Raw genomic sequence first — 23,773 nt, 5'->3', positions numbered from 1 at the left:
CCTCAGCCTAAACAGGTACATAACTATAAACGAAAGAGTACTGTTTGAATGGCTGTGACTCAAATCTAGCATCCTGCCTACCTAGGCAACATTTTTAGGCACATTCAATGGAACTGATCCAACCACCCAACCACCCACCCAACCACATACATTAAATGTTAGTAGTGTACGTAATTTCTATACATTTTATTATCATTGCACTTTATTTGTATTTCTTTATGTCACTGTTTGTGTTTTATTGTGTGTATTAATATTGATATATATATATATTGTGTGTGTGTGTGTGTGTGTGTGTGCGCGCGCGCGTGTGTGTAGGGGGAGGTACAGTCAGTCAGAGCGCTGTAGTACGCAGAGGTGAAAGCTCAGCGTGATAGTGTGTGTGATCTCCTGTGTGAGAGAACATGGGACATATTTGGATATCCGAGGGCATTTACAGCACAAGCAATAATATCCAGCGGGTCGGATTATCTTTTAATCCCCCACCTTCCGCGCCTCGCCCCAGAACCGCCTGATAACGCGCAGAGATCCCGAGACGAGCATCGCGAATGTACATGAATCTTTGTTATTCAGAGAAAAACAGAAATGGAGTCATGATTTCTGCCAGACGCGCTAGCATCGGCTGCTCAAGCTAACTGGAGCGCGAATGTGGACGTCCTTCTTTCTTCTGTCAGGCTAAAGTTTTTACTTCAAATTGCAGCAGGAACATATTGTGATTGTGAGAAATTTCTTCACTAATTTATGATATTAAATCAATGTTGTGCGCTTGTTTTGACGCGCTAGGCTCATAGCTAAACGTAGTAGCGTTAGCCGATGCTGTGATACTCCATCTGAATAACGGCTCGTCTTAAATGTATTTTAATTAGTTTTACGATAACAAACATACATTCTTATTATTAATATTGTCATAACCGTGCGGGTGATTACTAGACAAAATTGTGATGAGATTATTTCTTTGTGTTGACAGTTTGGCAGGCGCAGGCTAACAATGCACTAGCTTGATAGCTCCATTGCTTTTCTATTATAGCAATAATTTGCCATGATAAAATAGATGTTTTGTTAAGTGGTTTTGAGACTTTAATGCGTATTATTTTAATTTCGTTTTTAGTAACGATGATTTGAGCTTGTTGGAAGAAATGTAAACAACCTAGCTGTTCAGTTTGCCAGCCAATAAAGTATTTATGCACTGATGATTCATACTATTTTACAATATTTAGACTGGACGAGTGAATACGGCTGGACATTTAAAAGGCTGTACACTTTAAACTCCATTTCCGGATCTGGACTGGACGGGTGGGAAATGGTTTGATTTGGTCTGTCTGCTGATTTGGCCTCACACCCATTCAAAGATAGACCTGCCACAAGAGACTCATAGACTCCTAGAGCTCTGGAGGAATCAGGGTCCATCTTTGGCATCAGAGAGGGACACACACAGTTGTCTCCAACCCTTTGCTCTCACTCTGGCTCTGATGTGAGCAATTATGGGCACCCAGGGCAGCCCTGTGAAGAGCTACGACTACCTGCTCAAGTTCCTCCTGGTGGGAGACAGCGATGTGGGGAAAGGAGAGATCTTGGACAGCCTTCAAGATGGATCTGCTGAGTCTCCATATGCCTACAGCAGCGGTGAGTTAGTCAACACACCCCACGCATCTTCACTCAGAATGCGAGTAACACATCCTGCAGCCAGAATAATCTCAGATCAAGGCTGTCACTCACAGTGAGCCATTCATATAATAGTGGTATTAATAGGTTTAACCAAATAACCTGGGCAGTATTATTTTTATGTGTATGGTGAGTCATTCTATGGGTGCCATATTACAGTGTCAGTGACTTATAGGAGGCGGAAACGCAAATGATTAATACTAGTTTATTATTGTTTGTCTCTTGGAGGATTGTGTAATGCTCACATTTGCCCAATCAGATTTGTTATATAAAAGCTGAAAATGTTCTGCTCAGTGGTTGTATAACATATACTTCATGTTTTTTGTCTGATAATCGGTTTGAACAATAGTTTTAACCGTGTTCACTCTTTTCAGTTTAATTGGTCATTGGTCAACGGATAAATTATACAATTGTTGGATGATTGAGCGTGATGTTTGATTGTTCTTCATGTGGATATAAAAGTTGTTGATGCTTGTTGTTTTGTTCACCTGACGAAGACCATTTGTGGCCAAAACGTTGCAATTTATTAAACTTCTTTGGGAGCAGAAATGTAAATAAATGGCACCATATACTTTTTAATGATCCATTAAAAAAATAAATGTGTTGCTTTTAGACATAGCATAGCTTTTTAGACATAAACAATGACAAAAAAAAATATTTGTAACCTTCTAGATCACTGATCAACTTTGCATAATAATAATAACAATGTTAATAAAATATTCATTATGCCTGTGATGTGTTATTGTTGTAGTATAATAATAATTTAGTTATCATTGTGTTAAAATTAGGAATAAAACAATAATTAAAATCATGTCTGCATATTGCCTGGACATGGATAATAATTGGTTATGCATAGAATTCAACCCGTATTGTTTTTTTATGACCAATCAGGTAGATAATCGGCAGAACCAATTCAAATGTATTGTTTTATTTTGTCGCAAATTAATAATAATGAAACAACACACAATAGGTTTTATAAATATTTTACTCTAATTAATAATAAAGTAAATAATAATAATAATTAGTAGTAATATTTTGTTATTTTTGTAAAGTTATTTTTTATCTTAATAGTTGCAAGTGTATTTTTTCCTAAAAAAAATGTATGGCTATGTCTAAAGACTAATCTGCACATTTTTCACAATGAATGACTTTTATAATTATCCTCAAATACAGCATTTATTTGTAAAATGGCACCATTTGAGAGAATAGCACCCAACGACAGCATTCAAGGTGCTATTCTCTCAAATGGTGCCATTTTACAAAACAGTTTAACTTAAAAAGTGTGGAATGAATATGGGTTATACCCATTATCTGTCATTTTGAGACACTATCAAAAATAATCTATATTAGTATTGGTTGATCTCTTTTGTTTATAGTCAAGATTGTGTAAGATGTTTTCGTTGAGTGTTCCAGCACAGAGATTTCCCTCAGGATACAAAACACATAAGGAAACATGACTAAGAAGTTTGAAGTGTCTGCTTTCAATGAACAGGCCAGTACAGCACACCACACCGTCAAGACCAGTTTGAAACACAAGCTCTTTTGAAAAAAAATAATAATAATTTCACGGCTCTCCATCGGCTGTAATGAGATCATCCACGCTCTGTCATTAGGCTGAAGCCGGTGAGGTGATAGACCATATGCCTTTCATATCCAAATGAGCCTCATGTGAGCTGGGGTGCTCTTGTTCCATCCCGTTTCATTCTTATGGGCTGCTGTTTATCTTGTTGGTTGAACCTATTAGGGAACAGTGTGTTTTCTGGGTGTGAGAGATCTCACGGTGATGGCTGTTTTCTGAAGTGTCCAAGGGAAGCTTGCTGGTCCAGCTTCAAAAGTGTTGCCTTGCACAATCATTCAAAATCAACACAGATGGCCCCACGAGCTGGTGATTTACGCTGCAGGCTTGTATATATCCCTGAGGGAGATGACATCCAAAGACATGCTCAGATGCTTTTAATGTTGAAAGGCTTTTTTAATGAATTATACATAGGGTATGTGGAGGTATTAGCTGTGAGCAACGTGAAATATTAAAGCAGAGAAAAGCTTCCTTTTATGGTTTCGACTTCATATCATTATATAAAACTACTTTTAGATGTTTTAGGAGGACATGTGGGTGGTGTAGATTTGGTGTTAATGATCTGGGCTGGGAACCGAAAGGTCCATAGGCTCAAACCCTATAAGGGGAGATGCCCTTGAGCAAGGCACTTAACCCCAGTTTGCCTCAAGGGGACTGTTCTCTAACTTGCTGTAGATAAATGCATCAGCTAGATGATGCATTCAGTTTTTGATTTCTAATGCTGCATACACACCAAACGCGAACAGAGTGTCTGGAGCGAGTGATTTCAATGTTAAGTCAATGGAAAGACGCATTGACGCACGTCTGGAGGTCCTGCGACGCGATAGATGCGTTTCGCGCGCGGATGACACAAAATCGAGCGTCTTGCGCGATACGCACAAGTGATTTTATTTGGTGCTTTTTGTGCATTCGCACATTTGAAGTGAATTCGCGTCTGACTCCCGAGTTGAAAAATCGGAACTTTGGCTTCATTTCGCGCCGCGTTACCCAATCAGGAGCCTGCTTGCTACTGTCACGTGGTAAAGTGTCATGATGAGAAACCCTGCATAATTTAAAAATACTACTGTTATTGTGTCACAATTTGGTTTTAAAACATTTTCAGGTGAGAATGTAGTTGTTTAAATCTCAAATCTGTGGTTTATTTATAAAGAAGGGCGCCTATTAAAAAAAAAATGAATCTTGCGTTTTTGGAGTTGTGAGATCCAGGCGATCACCAGGCGCTCAGTGCTCATTAACCCCGACGAGAGCAGCCTTTCCTCGGCCAGTCCTTCTGACGTTTGCTGCTGACGTTTGCTCGGATGTCTCTGTAGTGGTTAAACATGAGAGAATTAGTCTTGTGTGGATCTAACGGGCGATCTTTGGTGTCATGAATCTATAATTTGTTGTCTGGCAAATTGTTTTAAATGAGGGCAAAGAGATTCATAACTTTATTTTTTATTTTTTTATTTTTTAGGATATTTAAATATACATGCAGTGAAGATAATGTAGGTAGTGCGTTGCCTGAACCACATTTGTGTGGCTATTAATGTTTAATATATTTTTTTTAATGAAAATGAAAAGAGGTAGAGTGGTGTTTTATGACATTTTTTTCCTGGAGCGCCTTGAACATGTGTCTATTTTGCTTCAAACACTCGATTTATACGCACGTCCAATTCGCTGTGGATTCAAAATGTTAAGCGTCCAACTAGATGTGATTTTGATGCTCTATTCGCGGTTGGTGTGAATGCAGCATTAGGTCCCTATGAAATCCATTGTATTTTTTTTCCAAATTCCGTTTGAATTTTCTGGACTACATTTTAATGGTTAAATAAATTCAATTTTAGTAATCAAAAAGCATGTCTAATTAATTGAAATCATGAAACTTATACAATTTAGAAATGTATTAAAAGTTTAACAAAAATCTCACGTTTAAGGCCCTATGAAATACGTTTTATTTTATATTTTTTCTCAAATTGTTTTTTTTTTTTTTACTAAATTCAGTGTTTTCTTCTTCTTTTTTTTAAACCGTATGTCTAATTGATTGATTGATTGATTTTTAAAAAAAAAAAAAATTACATTTCTATTAAATATTTTTTTTTCCCTTCAGAAATTCTTTGTTGTGTGTTTTAATTTTTCTGCCAATCAAATGAAGGCATAAAACATTAATTTAATTGATCTTTTAGTCATATGAAATTAAACAAACCTCTCTGGTCAAACAATGCTCTGCACATGACATGGTTAAATGCTCGTGAAGTGACTCAGAGTGGCTCTCGAGATGAAGTTCATGAATTCATGTCCTCATATGAGACGGCAGAGATGGAAACACACGACCGTCGTGTGTGTGTGGTAAATGAAACCGCACATCACATTCACACAGAGACACGCAGAATTCATATTTAAATAGTGTTTTGCGGTTTAATATTCACAGACCCTATTCTGTATCACAATTTGATTCAAATGTACTGACCTACTTTTTGTTTATTCAGCAAAAATAAAAAAAATTCCACGTTAAACGGTACATTTTTATGGCTGATTTCTGTGATTCCGTCCGCGTTTTCCGCATCACAGAAGTCATAACTTGAGTGCCGCATTTTTAGATTGCAGTGTCATGCGCGAGACGCTGCAAAAGATACGAGCGCAACGGTCATGCGCGTCCTTCTAGCGTGTATTTGCATTGAAAAACTATGGAAAAGCAGTGCAGTGAAATGGCAAACTGCGTTCTGTGTGAACGGCCCCTTAAACCTCCTTATGCTGTTGGTTGTAGATTTTGCAGTCTGCATTCTTATAAATTGGTTCTGTAGTGTTTACTCTCATTGATTTGTCTTTGCGCTGGCTTCGAGTGGACATCTGTAAATATTTAGAGTCTAAAGTTGCAGATGCAGACATCTTGGTTGGCCTTCTAGTGATTGATGGATTTGGCACAGACAAGCACAGCGATAGCAATATGACCATGATAGAGTGTTTTTTCCTTTGAGTACCTCTAATTTTCTATCTGTTCTTTTTTGATAGGATCACAGTGTGATAGATGTGACCAGTGAAGGGGAAAAAGAGGCTACTGCAAACACTTAGGGGTTTATTTCCAAAGCATAGGGTTACAAAAAAGCAAAGCTATGGCATCCCAACTGAGGAAAACCAAAGTATAAATGGAAAATGGAAAAATAAAGAAACTTATACAATAAAGATGGGTCACTGCACACCGAGGTCTAGGGGCTACAGGACCAGTTCTATCGTAGAACACAACTACAACTTACATTACACAGCTAGTGAATTTATGCAGGCCAGCACAAATTAAGACAAAAGGCCATATATAACCATTTATAAATGTACTTTCTATATTAGGGCTGGACGATAGGACGATAAAACGATAACGATATGTATTGCGATAGACACGTAATGAATATCAATCGATATCAATAAAAAATGCGTTCGATTAAAAAAAAAAAAATTCTTTGTTGGAAGAAACCAGAGGTTACCTGGGTCAAAAATGGTCTTCGGTGGTGGCTGACAGACATGGTCATCCATATACATACACACACACACACAGTAAAAAAGTACCCTACCCACGTGATCTGCAAGCGCAATACTGACAATACATTTTAAATAAATTCAAAGAAAGTTTGTAAATTTTGCTTATCTTATTTTGATACCTTGATGTTTGTTTTTGTTCCTCATTTTTACAGCCTAATTTTCTGCCATATACAATTTCATCAGCTAGCTAATAACAACTTTGTTCTGGGTTCACCTCACTCCAGTCTAAACTAGATGATTTTAGGCCATTTATTTTACTACACATTGTGAACATAAATAAGCTAAAATACTGTGGATAATTAAAACTAACTCTTACACCCACTCTTGTTAAATTGGGTAAGCACACTTGTGTTCTCATTTCAGATGTAAATTAATTAACTGATTCGTTAGTTCAGTGTTGGACAGATCAGTTGTTCTAACCAGTCGTTAAAATGATTCGGTTCAAAGGAGTCATCAGGTCGCGAATCGGACATTAGCAGACGTTTGTTTAATGCAGATTGTTTGACATTAAACAGACAGCAGTAAAGGCTACTGCCCCTTTAAGGTCGTCTTTCTCGACCATTACGTTTACTTAAAGCATATACAGACTATGTCTGCTAGAATACTCATCAAGATGGACATGTTGACATACTTTTGTGTGAGTTTGTCCGTTCAAGAACAAGACTTGAAAGAGAACTCAATATTTGCGCGAGACACATTTTTTCACAGCGCGCACGGCTTCTCATTTGCGTCGTCTGGCACTACACCCGGGTGATGAAGGCGAAAATGACTGTTCATACGGCAGCACTAACATGCATTGAACAAAGTTTAAAAAAGAGAACTTTTACACGCCACCCCGTTGGGAAACACTGCTTTACTACATCAATCATAAATCAAAATAACTGATCAAATAAGTTAAGGCTTTGGCGGGACAACAATTTGTTTTGGCGGCCGCCAAAAAAAAATCAATGTAGGAAAAACCCTGATATCATTCATATACGTCCAAAGTTTCCGTGCGAACCCCTTGTTGATGGTGCACCAGCTCATGGGAATCAGCCATAACAAACAAACAAGCAAAAAAAAAAAAAAAGAACAGACAACATGTCAGGTTATAATTAGTACAACTTTTAAAAAAGCATCTCGAGACCAATTTGATTCCATTTTTTTGCTCTTTGCGTAAGTGTTTATGAACACACAAACCTGTCTTATGTACATTTACCATTTAAAAGTTTGGGGTTGGTATGATTTTTTTTTGTTTTGTTTTTGAAAGATGTCTTTTACACACCATGGGTGCATTTATTTGATCAGAAATACAGGAAAAATAGTAGTATTGTAAATGTTGAATACTTTTAAGATGTCATTTATTCCTGTGATGGATTTCTTCTGTGAAACATAAAATGACTTTTTATGTCCATAAATTGGAAGTCCATTCCTCAGAATATATTATTTTGTGTCCCACTGAAGAAAGTAAGCCGTGCCGGTTTGGAATGACATGAATGAGGGAGTCAATAAATTACGTAATTTTCATTTATGGTTGAACTATCCCTTTGAGACCAATTAGTTGTCCAGTCCATTTTGAGAATATATTGCACTTAAATCACTGCTATAGACTTTTTCCTCTTGTCATAGTTGTAGTCATTTTTTTTTAGTACTTTGACCAAAATGAGGCCTAAAGTCAGACTTGCAGCTAAACCTCAGTTATTCTGAATTTGTTGTTTGTGGAGCAAACATTAAGACACTGCTTTCATTGTTTTCAATTTTTAGAAGAAAGAAAGTATCTGCAGTTCTTCTGATGAATGATAAAGTGATGATCAGACATTGAAGTCAGCGTAGAGTCATGTTGTGTTGGAATGCATGGTCCCAGTGAAACCAGCTTTTCTACCTCTCTCAGCCTTAGGCATGTTTGTTTCATTACTCTCATGTGCACGCAGTCATTGAAATTACTCTCAAATTCAGACGCACCCTGCTCTAGCTCCTCAGCGTAGCTGGGCACATTGCATTTCAGACGGAATATGTTATGAGCAAGCACAACATTGAGACACAAAGACATGCACTGAAAGCAAAGGCCTCCTGCTATGAAAACATCAAACCCTTCTACATTCTCCAGCTGTAAGAACTTTTGTTTTCCACCATCCATTGATAATAGGAAGTTTAAATTGAATTTAACATGCCCGCACATGTCCCTGTCCCAGGGCTTGACATAAGCAATGGCCTGGGGCCAGTAAAAGAGTATGTCGGGCTAGTTGAATGGCCAATCACTGGCCCGCGCGGGCCAGTGATTGGCCATCCGCAAAGGCAAAACAAACGTCATACCCAGTGGCGCGAAGAGTGTCAATGTTACTTCAATTTTTTTATTACGTATTAAAATGGCAAAGAACTACGAGGCTAATAAACACTGCTTACCATATATATGCTTACGTGAAGAGTGAGCTCCCCTTTACTGCCTACGAGAGAACGGTCGCTCTTCTCAAGAAGAATGGCGAAGACGTTGGCTCTCAGTACCTCACCGATGTAGCATGTAGAAGGTAAGTTACTCAACTAGCTAGCTAATATATCACTGTAACTTTGCTCATAAATGATAGATCCAAAGTGCGAGTGCTTGACTTGTGTCATGAGTGAATTTGGGTGTCATTCCAAAGGCAGCGCGCGCGCTCCGAAACAGGCCGAGACGAGACGAGTAAATTATACTTTCGGTTTCATGTGGACGTCAGGGATGGCTGACGCAAAACTGTAGTTCCGAAGCTTTGCGCGATCCGAAGCACAGATGTTTCGAGTCGAACGATCCGAAACTTGATTCAAAACACCTATGTCACGTGACTACGGCTAAATGAAGCCAAAAATATCTTGTATAATGTGTATCTTCGTTAATTGTTTATCTTTTGTTTTATATATATATATATATATATATATATATATATATATATATATATATATATATATATATATATATATATATATATATATATATATATATATATATTTGTTTGCTACAGTTTTTAAATAGTTTATATACATTTTTATATTTATTTTTCTGATGCTTTTCTTTGTCATATATAACAATAACTTGGATACGACTGTTGGTTGGACAAAAATATATATATACTGCAATAAAAAATTCATAGTTACAATGACAATTTGGTTATTTTTGCATGTCTCCAGGGGCTCTCTAGCTCTTAATTCATGTACTCCATTTGCTGTATTGATTAATCTGAATGTATACAATACATACAGCTTAATGGAAAAGTTTTCCTTATATTTCTTTCAGGGCCAATAAAAATATAGAAGGGGCCAGCAAAACTCTGATCTACTGGCCCCAGGGGCCAGTGGGAATTTTTTTTTATGTTGAGCCCTGCCCTGTCCACTCGATTCCTCTCAGGTGTCCTCAAGTCCTGCTGGAACTTTCACTTCCAGGCTCTTCCTCAAACTAGCCGCTTCAGGCTGTCTTCCCTCAGTAGGGCTGGGAAGTCTTGGCCTGCGGCCCGAATCTGGAACCTGAGATGATAATTACACCGTACTGCCCTTGTCAGGCCGTGTTTCTGAGCCATCTGCCCATACAATTACCCAGAACGAAGGAGGAGGGATGCTAGAGGAAGGAAGTGTGATGTGCCTTTGGCTTTATGTGCTGCCCTGCTTAAGAGCAAAGCTTTTGCAGGATGGAGAGCAGCAGGAAATCAGCCCCAGTGGTTCTTTTTAAGTGCGAGTAATTTCTCTCTTGTAGATGTTTAATAATGGAGGACGGACGAAGCTTATGTATGGGCTCAGAAACAGCCCACATTTGCCTGTCGACGTTGAGCTTTTATGGTGCCTGTTTAGCTGAGAGCGTGAGAGGAAATTCTCCTTGAAACATGCTTCAGAGTCATCAAAGCATTATGGAGGATCTTACTTTTTTTTTTTTTAAATATGGAAGCCCACCCTTGCATGATTAAACAAAATCAAAATTGTGACTTGACCTGCTTTTGTCAACAAAAGATAAACTTTAAGGGGCTCCCTGTGGTTTTCAGCCAAAATAAAAACTCAATGGTTTGACATTTGAAAGTCAAGAAATTAAGACAGCTGTAAATAGTATAATTTTATAGTTTTCCTGTAAAATGATTAGTTTTTCTTAAATACTAGAGATGTACCGATTGCAATTTTCTTGGTCGATTCAGATTTCCTGGGTTTTTTTCGTAAGTGACACCAGAATAAAAATTCTGATTCTGAAGCGGAAAATACAGAATTATTTTAGATGAGTATGCTTGCACTCTGTCACTGCATAGTGACTAGATATATTTAAAATAATTTAGGCCACTTTTTACTTGTAACATAAGACATTTGGCATTATCAGGGCCCACAAATAACAAATATTCCCCCATAGGCCTGTCGTGATTGGTCGTTACAATCGACTGCGTCGACGCTGTTAATTAGTCAACGTCAATATTTTTTGTCAACTGGGTAAGTTGGGTACGATATAAAATTGTATTAGTACCGGTACTTTAAAAATGACAGCACACTAATAAGAGCAGTATTTCTTAATTTGCGTCGATGTGTGACAGCAGGAGTGAGGACGTGTGTGCGAGCTCTGCTTCCACCGTTCACTAAACAATGGAAGCAGAACAGTCAAATATATACGCGCAGTTCACAGAGAAGAAAGCAACAGAAGTGCGCCGCGGTCGGTACGTGCTCGCGCGCGCTGCCGGACTCTGACCTGAAGCGCGCGTAGCCGCGCACAAGCCTTCACTCAGACAGATCGCGAGGCCAGTTTTGCGGATTATTCGGTTTTAGGGGTTTAACCCTAAAACAATGATAAAACAATGAATAGTAAGTTCTGTCATATTATTAAATTACTTTTACAGTTTTTTTGTGGTACCGATTCAGTAACTTATCGTTATTGAGGTATTTTAGTCTGGTATCATATCGAAGTCATAATTTTGGTATCGTGACAACACTATTCTATATAAAAAGTATTTGCGGATATTCTCTTTTTTTATGTTGGTTTACAAATTTGTACCTTTTTAAATTTTTACTCTTTTAGCTTTACATTTTGTCAAGGGCTTGTTTATACTTTTTTATAGTACACTACTGAATGCCAAAGTTGCAAGTTAAATTAAATGTTTTTATGTAAAATTGTTGAAAATGATTGTGATAAATTAGTCGATAGATTAATCAATAAATTAGTCGATAGATTAATCGATATAAAAATAGTCGTTAGTGGCAGCCCTACCCCATTGCATTATTATACATTATATATATTCATCATTATGTATAGTAGTTATGTAGTACTGACTAGGGCTGGGCGATATATCGCATGACATTGTTAGGCGCATCTCGTCAGTAAAGCCGGTTCCTTGATTAGTAGTAAATCGCCATCACCTGCTTTCAGATGGAGCGGCATTTACTACACAGAGCCGTAGTTCACTGACAAGCTGAGCCATATCGCATTAATTATCACGGACGTATCGCCTGCGATAATTAATGCGATATGGCTCAGCTTGTCAGTGAACGATGTTACACCCCTACTACATAGTCTTAATTGTAAAAATGTAAAAATTCTATTTATTTAATTTATAAATAAATGGATTAACATGAATCAGCAGTAAGAACATTAGACTGCTGTCGCTTTAAGAGTTTATGCACAGATCCAATATACTGTTACACACCATGCGTTGTCTTTCTCAACTATATGAGAAGTGGCTTGTGTGCTCCACTTATACGGAGGTGTGAGCGCGAAACCTGCGGGAATGAATACAATTATGAGCAATACAAGCACATTTTAACCGGAGCGAATGAGACGAGTGAGTGAGAGGAGGCGGGTGTGTGTCACTTCGCCGTCGGAGAGAAGAGAGGGTATAATGTCAGCTGTACATTCTCGCTCTGTGCCGCTGGCAACAAAACGGGCCAGGTCGGAATCGGAAAGACTTGAGACTGACCGGCCGGACACCAATCTGGACCGATCATGCGGAAAATCGGCCGAATCCAGTCCCTGGCTGGTCAATCGGTGCATCTCTATTAAATACTCGATTAAAAAAAAAAATTACAACAGTAATTGCAATAAATTACAACAGTAATATTTCTTATTTTATTTTCATTTGGTGATGATAATAGTAATTTTATTTTACTAGTATTATTATTGTTAGTTTGTAGTACAGCAGCTGCAATATAGGATATAGTAGGGGTGTGACGAGACGCTTATCGCACGAGACGAGATACGAGATAAGACAAGATTTTTACATAGTATTTTTAAGAAATCCTCAATGATGAAATACATGACTAGAAAAATTGTTTGCAGGTGCATTTGAAATGATTTAACTCATCATCTTGTAATGAATGTCATTTCAGTTCTACTTTCTGAGTATGAATTATCATATCATAAGCCGTAAAAGACAACAATACTCAAACACTGTAAAGGTTTTGGCAAAAACTCAAATGATTGGCTTCTGTCCTGTATGATTGTCTCTTCTGACCTTAGAACTGCACATGAGCTTCTTTTGACCTCCTAACTGAACTACTTCCCACAAATTGATCATGGATATTAAGTGCAAACAATAACCATAATCAAAGTACTCAATATTCAAAGTGCAAATGGAGACAAAATTTATCTTCAAGCATGATACAGAGCTAAGAGATGGTTACAACGGGATAGCTTTTATATTGGGAGATATTCGCGTGCCTCAAGGAGCCGCTTTCAAACACGGTAACGTATTGAAATCGCGTTTGAATGCTTGCTCGCGTTTACTCTCACTATGAATTTCGAGATTGTGCGTACTCTGGGAATAGGGAGCGGTGGTACTGAACACGCATTTTAAAATATAAACTCCCCACGGTCGAGTCCACTAACATTTAACACACACAACTGTCTATGAAAATGCAAAACAGGTTTGAATGCTGACCTGCTGTGAAACGACCGAAAATGCAGATATTGCCATGCAGTTAATGGAGCCCGTACTGTGTTCATATTTTCATTTTATGAATGATAAATGTATATAAGCAGTCAAGATAATCGCCTTATGGGAAGCGTCCTGGTCACATTTCAGCTATGATAGCATTAAGTAGGAGCAGATTGGCTGCAGCTGTCAGGCTCTCCACTGAATGTGCACAGTCACTGTCAAGATGGTCATCTCCGCTTTAGTGCCTTCTAATGAAAGGAAGAATTGGCTTGGAATTAAATTAGGTAGTACACCAAATGCAATCGCTTTGGCGGCTGAAGCTTTTCGAGTTTGTGATCCTCTCTAGAGTATTTTCTTTTCAGTAGATAAGCATACACAGGTGAGGTCTTATCTAAGTGTTCTCTGTCTCTTGTTCTGCAGGAATCGACTACAAGACCACCACGATCCTGTTGGACGGGCGGAGAGTGAAACTAGAGCTTTGGTAAGTGGATCACAACTCTTTTCTGTCTTCGTGTTCCCCTCATGACAGAATGATGCATCACCTGCTAAAAGCAAATGTAGTCTTTTAAGTTAAGAGTCAGTGTGGCTTCATTCCACAGACAGCAGGCCTTCCTTTTCATTGCACTGAAAATAAAAAAAGCACTGAGACAGATGAGACTGAATTAATGGTCATCACAGGAATTAATAAAAATTTTAAATGTATTAAAATAGAAAAAAGTTATTTTAAATTGAAATAATATTTCACAATATTAATGTTTTTACTAGGGGTGTAACGGCACACAAAACGATACGTACCTCGGTTTTAAAGTTCACTCGCACTCCACGCTGCCGCTTGAACTGAGGCGCTTATACAGTGATCTGGCACGCCACATTAATGAGCGTCAAAACCAGGGCTTAAAAACGGAAAAAAATATCAATCGGTTCACTCCGAGCAGAAACGATATTATAGCGTTTCCGTTTTTGCGTTCCTCAATGAACATTACTGTTCCGAAAACGGTTTGATTTGGAAAAAATACCGGTTAATAACGTTATTTTAATTTAGCCTATACAAATATGTATAAATAGACTTATTTTTCACTCAATAATAATAATACACATGGTAATTAAACTTGAATATTTATTTCATAACATTTTTAAAACCACAACAGAAATACATGCATTAATGACAAACCATAAACAGCGGACCTGTTTTAATGGAGCGTTAGACAATCGAAAGTGGCCCTCTTATGCCGAATTCTTTTCAGAAGAGTGATAACATTCTTTATACATAACTTTTTTTCAACACGACTTGTTTTAAAAATCGCATGAATAAAGAATAAATAAACTGGATAACCATTGCTCTTTTAATGCACCGTCAACTGGTAATTTCAAAGCAAACACTGCGCAACACGTCCTTGCATCACATAATCAAATTCAGTCAGCTAATAAAGCTTGATCATTTAATGCAATATAACATACCATTTAATACGAAGCATCAACCGTCTAAATAGCAGTCCCTCCAGAAAAACGCGATTATGCGATCGCGTGATTTAACGCATAATCAGCCAAAGTCCGCATATTCATGCGGGGGCCGCATTTTTTCAAATACGGCGCACTTTCGCCGCATAAATTGCCTATTTCCGCGTGCAAAATATGTGGGGCTATCATGATTTCATAATCCCCGCATTTTCGTTGCAAAAAAAGTCATATATATTAGCAGAAAGTTGAAAAATGTTCTTTTACTTCACACAAGAGCCGCCATTTCCGCCTATTGCCATGGGAACGTTTTGAAGTGACGTGATTACCCGACGCGAACGTCATCGAAAAGCTTCAAACCCCGTGGAGAAACCATAGATACCGGTGAAACCATGATGAAGCACAAACTCCCATTGGCCAACAAAAATAACAGCAAAAGAGCAAAGCAGTTTCCCTGTGTGCTGACTGATTTCAAAACACAGCATCATGAAGCTTTGAAGCGTTATGAATCAATGAGTCGATTCAGCGGTTTGAAGCGTTATGAATCAATGAGTTGATTCAGCGGTTTGAAGCGTTATGAATCAATGAGTCGATTCAGCGGGTTGGATCGCCAAAGTCACGTATTTCAGCAGTTTGACACGCGATCCGAATCATGAATCGACTCGATGATTCATAGCATCATGATGCTGTGTTTTGAAATCAGTCATCACTATATAAGTCGTTATTTAGTTTTTTTTGCACACAATAACTATTATCGTCGCTTCATAAAGTTATTGTAGAACCACTGTAGTGAGATGGACTTTGTAACGACGTCTTTAGTAGGCTACCTTTTATGGGTCTTGAGAGTGTACATTGTGCCAATGGAGGCCTTTCTGAGCCATCGGAATTCAACTAAAATATCTTAATTTGTGTCCAACAACATAAAGGGAAGTCATTAATGACAGAATTTTCATTTTTAGGTGAACTAACCCTTTAAGAGATTGCACTTTGTGCATTGGAAGCACTCAAATGTCTGTTTTGTATAGCGACATCTGTAAAACAGGAAGTTATTTATTAATTTTTTCAGAAGTTGTAGCATATTCCTTTTGTAAAGCTACAGAACTTGATTGACTAAATGTTTTGTAAATTTGAGCCATTATTAAGGTCTTCAATAAAACAAGATGAGAACTTAAATATTCCAGCACTTTCTGTGATGTAGTGCTTTTTTTCTCTTTCTCATCAAACCGCAGTTTTTGCAAGTTCCCGCAATTTTATCGCATAAAATTGCATAAATATCCCGCATTTTTCATCGCATTTTTTAAGAAAACGTGCCGCATAATCAAGGATTTTTGCCCACAACAATCACAAAAAAAAGCCGCATTTTTCTGGAAGGACTGAAATAGAAAACATTGACCTGTCCTGTATTGCCAATCTGAAAGACTATAGGAAAAATGTTTGATAGATGCTAGTAACCTACTTGGTTAAACGGAATCCATAAACTAGCCTAAATCAGTCTATTTGAGCTTAAAGTCCGTACTGCTTATTTAAACATACGAAAAGAATGTCCTCCAATACCTGCGCTTTCATTGTAGACCTCAGCGGGGAAAGAATGTACTTGAGGCATGAAAATGCGCGCTCTACACTGACTTGCGTACCGGTAGATTCATAGATGACTGGTGCGCGGGCATTTCACTCACGCTTGATCCGTCAACGTCACATGCTGTACTACTCAATTCATGATTGGTCACTGCCAAATTAAAATATTAAAGAGAACGATAAAATAACGTTATTAACCGGTTAATGGTCATTTCAAATTAACGTTTCTGTTCAGAACGATTCAAATTGATTTTGATTTCGTTTTCGTTTTTGTTCCTTGAACCGGTTCAGACCCCTGGTCAAAACAGCATTTTTTTGTTAGAATTCCATGATAAAATGGACAGAAATTTAAATTACACTTTTTTTTATCGAAAGTAACAAAACGTGAAGCTTATTTGCGATTATTGGTGGTTAGGCTACAATGCTGTATTCATAGTGTACACATAAGCCTTGAATTTAAAAAAATTGCTGGACAAATACATGTACCGTTACACCCCTAATTTCTATTTAATCAAAAGTCAAATTTGTTTTGTGAGGCCAACCTCAACAACGGGCCAGGGCAGTAGGGAGCGGGTGGCGTTCGGTACAACCATGAGAGTACCGTGGGTGGTGTTTCACATTTTTTTTGTTCGGTTTGAATATTGTTTTACCCCTAGTTTTTACTGTATTTTTGATTAAATAAATGCAGATATGGTGAGCATAGGAGACTACTTTAAAAATAAATGTTTATGTTTTCAAACATTTTACATGAAAACATTTTTTTACACGCACAAAATGCATGATTGCAAGAGCTCATAAATCATAAATAAGATAAAGTTCCATTAACTGAAAAAGGCTGAGAAATCAATGTTACACATCCATAGAGGCATTTAGCCACTTCCCCAGAGAGTATGAAAAGTTTCCTAATCAGGAAGGCATCGGATTGTAAGACAGCCGAATTACACATTATGAAGACAAACAACAAGCTCATTAGCGTTAACACAGAGTGTGGTAAGTGCCTGAGGAGCAATTCTCAAAACCCTTGAGGAAATTTCCATAGTGTGCCGTAATGTGCTGGGCTATATAATGTAATGCTTTATAGTAATGTGGCTTCTTGCTGTATATTCCTTCTCATAGAGTCTCTCCTCAGGGCTTTAATCTCGCCCTACATCTATCTTTGCTAACGCACTTTTCAGAGCTCCCAGGTAAACCTGATGGGCTCTCTGATGTGAATGTGGAAGTTCAGCACTAAACCGCATTCAGTCCCACTACTTCAAATAGGCAACTGCCACTCTGACTTTTTAAAGCAGGTATAATTTGACACTTTCCAGCCCATTAAGGCTAGTTTGACTGTGTGAGAAAGTTCTCACAGATCGAGTGTATGCAGCTGGAAAGGTTATTTGGGTGCGGACGTGCCACAGTGGAAAACTCGTTTTTCTAGGCTGTGACGCCAACACGAGTGCCTGAGTCATCTTGTATTTTGGTTAACTCTAAACTCAGGACAGCGTCCAAAACAGTTCATATTGATAGCTTTGTTCCAAAACGAAGTGAGCTGCCTTTCTATTTACTGCCTACATAGGTAGCTGCCTTTTAAGGGAGCATCCTAACTGAAATAGAACCTCTTAAGTGACGGATTTGGAACGCTTTTCATAGGCATTACCTCTGAGTGCCACACAAATAGACTTGAGTTTGATGTTAGCATGTTAAGTTAATACTCTAAAAAGCCTAGGAAATGCATAGCACACAAATAACTATTGCTCATTCATCTGCCATATTTGGTGAATTTTTGTCACCGAGCTTCTCACAGTGCAGTCTGCTATTGCCGCCTATGCTATGAATGTGATAGTGGCCAAAAGAAGATAACTTAAAAGGCAGCATTTTTTGCAGCACCTTTTTAGAACAGCTTTCGCATCAGAAATGTGCTTATGATGCCTTAAAATGCTCTCTATGAAAGCAGCTCACTGTGTTTTGAAACAGGGCTCATGTGTCAAGCTTGACTGACATGGTATTTACAGTCTGTTTGCGATGCGATTTTGTCTTGACTTGTCTCTGTTTGCTTTTAGGGACACCTCGGGACAAGGCAGGTTCTGCACCATTTTCAGGTCGTACTCCAGGGGAGCGCAGGTAAAGTGTCACTTATTGTTCTTGGTCAGAAGATTGATGCTGTACTAAGTGAAAAAGGACACAGTTTTACTTACTATAAACACGTTTATATAATTCACAAGGACCAGTGTGTTTTATATTCAGGTGGGTTCAAAAGTCTGAATTGAACGAGACAATTTTTCACTGGTGGGCTTAGAGTGTGTTGAAATGTTTTGCCAAGCACAGTTCATGTCCTGTTAGTCTGTTAACGTCCCTCCTCACTGCATGAACAGGATACCGGCTAACAATGCATTGTTTGTTTGGCCTCTACAGGGGATCCTGTTGGTGTATGACATCACCAACCGCTGGTCGTTTGACGGGATAGACCGCTGGATCAGGGAGATTGATGAGGTAAGATTAAGCTGCTCTTTATGATGACAGGAAGTGAGATCACAATTATACCCATAGTCCTGTAGGCTATCCTTTTTATTTTTAACGTAAGAGCGGATGCATGTGTAATTTGAATGTGTAAAGCTTCCGGTGTCGTCGGCTTCTAGTTATTTTTAGCTTTACATAACAGAAAAACACTTGTTATTCACACACTGGTTTGTAGCGCGAATAGTTTTACCGTTTACTGCACTTTGTTATTCTTCGTTATTTACTAGGGTTGGGTATCGTTTGGGCTTTTTTCGATACCGGTGCCAAACCGATACTTTTTAAAACGGTACCAGTGCTTAAACGGTGCCAAACCGATACTTTTAAAACGGTACCAGTGCCTAAACGGTCAGTGATGCGCGGGTTGATCCAAAATGAGCGGGTGCCTGCGGTCACCCGCGGTTACCCGCGGTAACGAGTCATCCAAAATAATTTTTAATGATATTCGGGTCGCGGTCGGTCGGGTCATCCTTATTTTCCTTTTGAATGTTGAGCGTTATTGAGCGTTAACTTTTTAATAAATACTGACGCGGGACAAAATGCCCGCTTTCCCAACACGTTGAACTGAGCAATGCCATTGTGCAATTTTAATAGGCTACTTTTAAACGCATATAGCTCAGAAAAGTCAGTTTTATGTATTTTCTGAGAGGGGGCGGGATTTTTGTTGTCAGGGGAGAGACGCACACATCGATTAGACTGGATAAACACATGCAGCATCTTAATTGTTAAGAAAATGAAACAAAATAAATGAATAAATCAATCCATTAGGAGCGCAAACTGTTCTTTTTCTGAATGCTGTATGATATAGGCCTAGTCTAGTGTTATGTAATAAACATGTAATTTAGTTGAAGCTTCTATTCAAAAGCAACTACATCACTCAGCTGGCATAAGAAAGTGAAACTAGCTATTAAGGGCTTTCTCGCAGTTGACCTGCTGATGACCTTCAAGCCGGGTCGAAACATAAACATCGCGTTCATCAATAATATGCATCTAGACAGCTGAAATGGAAAATGATGGGCCGCCTCAAGAACTGCCTGCTCTCGCCGCTGCACCTCTGAGCGCACCACGTCAGGGCCTGAAACATTTTCTCAATGGCCCAATGAGCTACGATGAGCATTTATTACTTTAAAAAAATGCGGGTCAGGAAGCGGGTCGGGTACAATATTTTCTTCTTTTTTTTTTGCGGTCCGAGTTGCGGGCGGGTTAGTTGAAAACGTCGGTCGGGTGCGGGTTGTTTATACATTGACCCGCGCATCACTGTAAACGGTGCCAAACCGATACTTTTAAAACGGTACCAGTGCCTAAACGGTGCCAAACCGATACTTTTAAAACGGTACCAGTGCCTAAGCGGTGCCAAACCGATACTTTTAAAACGTCGCCAGGGCCTAAACGGTGCCAAACTGATACTTTTAAAACGGTACCAGTGCCTAAGCGGTGCCAAACCGATACTTTTAAAACGTCGCCAGGGCCTAAACGGTGCCAAACTGATACTTTTAAAACGGTACCGGTGCCAAACCGATACTTTTTTTAAAAAAGAGCCACAAAACAAGGTGGATGAGATTAAAGGGGTGGTAAACCACGATTTCACTATTCTAACTTAAGCTAGCGTGTAATGTTGCTGCTTGAGCATAAACAACATCTGCAAAGTTACAACGTTCAAAGTTTAAAGCAATGGGAGATATTTGCTTTTAAAGAAATCAGTTTCTAAGAACTACAGCAAACGGCCAGTAGGCGACTACAGACATTCCTCCAGGGTTGGTGACATCAACAGGCTCAATATTTACATAAACCCCTCCTCCGAGAATATTAAATAGGGGGGTCGGGGGCGCCATTTTGTTGTGGTATAGTTAGGCTGGAGTGTTGTTGCCGCAATGCGAGGAAACGCTGTTATTTTCATCAGGATTGCAGGTCTGGGGCACTTGCTTTGTTCAGCCTTCATAGGGACGGGGGTGCGTTGCAGAGCGTTTAACATACAGCATGTTATATGCACGTGTGTATGAGACAGAAGGGAACAGGCGCGTGCGGGGCTCCCGCAGCACATCTCGCGGAGGAAAACTTCCATCATCGCGAGTTCAATGTCGGATTTGCACAACGTCAGCTGCATAAGACAAACACTGCCAGTGTGTGAATGCACGACGCGCGCGGGGCTCCCTCCCGCAGCAGATTTCACGGAGGAAAACTTCCACAATGTTCGCGAGTTCAATACAGGATATGCACAACGGCTTGACCTGAAAGCTGGATTTACAAACAGAAGCTGTTTACGGGCCACAACCTGTAAGTCTGATTTATTTTTCATCAATGTGTTTTCCTGTAATACATTGTACATTGTAGCAAGGAAGTAAACAGATGACAACAATGTTCTGCAAACCAGTCTGTTAAATGCTCATTCATACTTAATGTTATCCGACGAACACCTAACGTTACAAACACTAATGTTAAAATCTCAACAGCGAACTTGGCATTAGTGTAAATGATTCTTTGATTAGAGCTTTTATGTGTTGTTTATCTACAGGCATGCTAAACATGGTTCTGTGTGTGATTTGGCTAACTTACTAGTAAAGCCAGTGTTTAGTGTTTTGGGTTAATAGTTCTTGCGACAGATATTTGGCTATAATTGTTCTAAAAATACAAAAGTAACAGTGCCATTCAGTAGCGATCACTATAGATCCGCAGTCTTTACTCTTGAGGAAAGAACAGGTTCTGCTCAATCATCTTCACTAAAATGTTCTGGGTCTGATTCGGGCTCAGATTGGTATGGTTTTATTGACGCCATCGTTTCTAATACTGACCAAAGCACAGTCTACCGGTGAAGGGAAGGGGCGTGACGTTTCCGACAAACGTGCACTGCGGTTAGCGAATCACAACACACTGGGCCAGCTAACCAATCTGAGCCCATTGCGTATTTTTGAGGGACTGGCTTCATACAACCCGGGAAGCATCAGACCGTTTTACAAGGAGGGACAGAGCAGTGTAGAATAAAGGTCAAATATATGAAAAATAACATTTTTTTTTTTAAAAACGAAGCACCCCACAAACACAATCAAGCCTTCAAAAGAATGTGTTTTACCACCCCTTTAAAGAATGGCTTTTTATTAAATGTTTTGTTATTATTTAAATTGAAAAATGTATTACAAGTTTAAAGTATACTTAAATATATAAATATAAATAAATACAAAACACAATTTACTTAACAAATTCACAGTAAAACTAAAGCCACCTAACCCAGCTACAATAGGCCTAATTTAACTCTACATAACAGTTACAGTAATAACAGCAGTCGTCTGTATTCTTGGTCAGCTTCAAGCTTCAAGCTTCAGCTTTATTTTGCAGAAATATGTCCATATTCTCTGGCAAAATATTTTAGAACGCATCACCTTATTGTTTCCATGGACACACGTCATGCTTCTCACATGACACACAGCAGCCGCAGTAGCGCGGTATGACAGCTCAGCTGTATCGGGTTTATTTTCTTTTTTCTTTTTTTATTCAAAATATTCACAAACTTGCTAACTAGGTCATGAACTATCTGATATTCTGATTTTCAAATATGTGTGAGTAAATGTGTGTTAGTTGATTATATACTGCGTGATGGGCGGCGCCATGTTAGTTTGCGCCTCAGAGAATCGGATCTGTCGGATTTACATCACATACATGTATCTTCATCTCACGAAATACATGAAAGTAAGTGACCTCTGCTGAACTGGGAGAAGAATAGAGTAAACTATATAGTCACTATATAATGTGTATCTGATGTGAATAAAACACTGTCTGAAAGGATTGTTTTTGCGGCTTCCATAGACATCAGTGTGTGTTTTTTGCTAGTACTTATGAGCATTTAAATGTCTGAAACCTCAAATAAACATGATGTGGTTGAAAACACTGAATAGTTGTGATATGTGACGAGCGCTGAGCTTGTCTGCGTCTGGCTCGGCACCAGCCAAAGAGCGAAAGCATGTTTGAATTTAAGTGGCACCGAAATCTGCGTTCTGATTCGGTCCGGCACATACCGGTTATAAAGGTACCGGTGCCATATTAGCACCGGGTTTCGGTACCCAACCCTATTATTTACCTATAATGGCTAATGAATCTGAAGTCTCGCAGATAGCTTACTTCTTTTCAAAATAAGGTGGATAAGTTTGCATGTATGCATGTTGTGTACATTGAAGAGTTTTGTTCTTTGTTAAAGCAAGATGAACCCAGATTAATAACATACAATAGCTGTTTCTATCCACCTATTTGGGATATTAAAAAACACTGTATGGAAATGCCAAGATGCGCATGCATTCTAAAAATGCACATAAAAACTTGTGCTTTAAGCTGCTGCCCGTAACTTTTTTTGCGTTCAAGATTTACAAAAATTATATAATGAGAACGTACAACATGAATCCATTTTCCAAACTGTGTTTTTGTCTTACCCTGAATCATAATGGTACACTTATAATAAGTGTTTATATTGGGACTATTTCAGACCGGTCTGGTCGGAACCGCTGCGGAGGAGCACAGTCCCTGCGTGACTCGCCATAGACATAAACAGAGAGAAGTAGCTCCGGCTGCAATGTTCTTCCGCAACACGCATGGAGTTCTGTTTATTAACCGCTAGAGCGCAAAAAGTTACGGACTGCAGCTGTAAATAAGGCAGATAACTTCTTTTTATCTGATAAGA

At 38.7% G+C, this 23,773-nt stretch overlaps 1 protein-coding gene across 2 annotated transcripts in view; it reads left to right on the top strand.

Moving 5' to 3' along the window:
* Positions 1–333: 333 nt before the first annotated feature.
* The window catches only part of rab40c (RAB40c, member RAS oncogene family), a 30,964-nt gene continuing 7,524 nt past the window's right edge, over positions 334–23,773 (top strand). The window contains exons 1-5 of one of the 2 annotated variants that reach the window (XM_079834132.1): positions 334–715; positions 1,215–1,620; positions 14,005–14,065; positions 18,657–18,717; positions 19,009–19,086. In XM_079834132.1, the coding sequence (XP_079690258.1) occupies positions 1,479–1,620; positions 14,005–14,065; positions 18,657–18,717; positions 19,009–19,086 (342 nt within the window). In that variant the 5' untranslated portion in view covers positions 334–715; positions 1,215–1,478. Of the gene's footprint in view, positions 1,621–14,004; positions 14,066–18,656; positions 18,718–19,008; positions 19,087–23,773 lie in introns of both variants that reach the window. The other variant, XM_079834131.1, reaches the window with a different exon arrangement.

Source organism: Gobio gobio, assembly GCF_949357685.1.
Source record: "Gobio gobio genome assembly, chromosome: 1".
NCBI classification, from domain to species: Eukaryota; Metazoa; Chordata; class Actinopteri; order Cypriniformes; family Gobionidae; genus Gobio; species Gobio gobio.
This window is presented reverse-complemented; position numbering and strand designations above follow the sequence as displayed.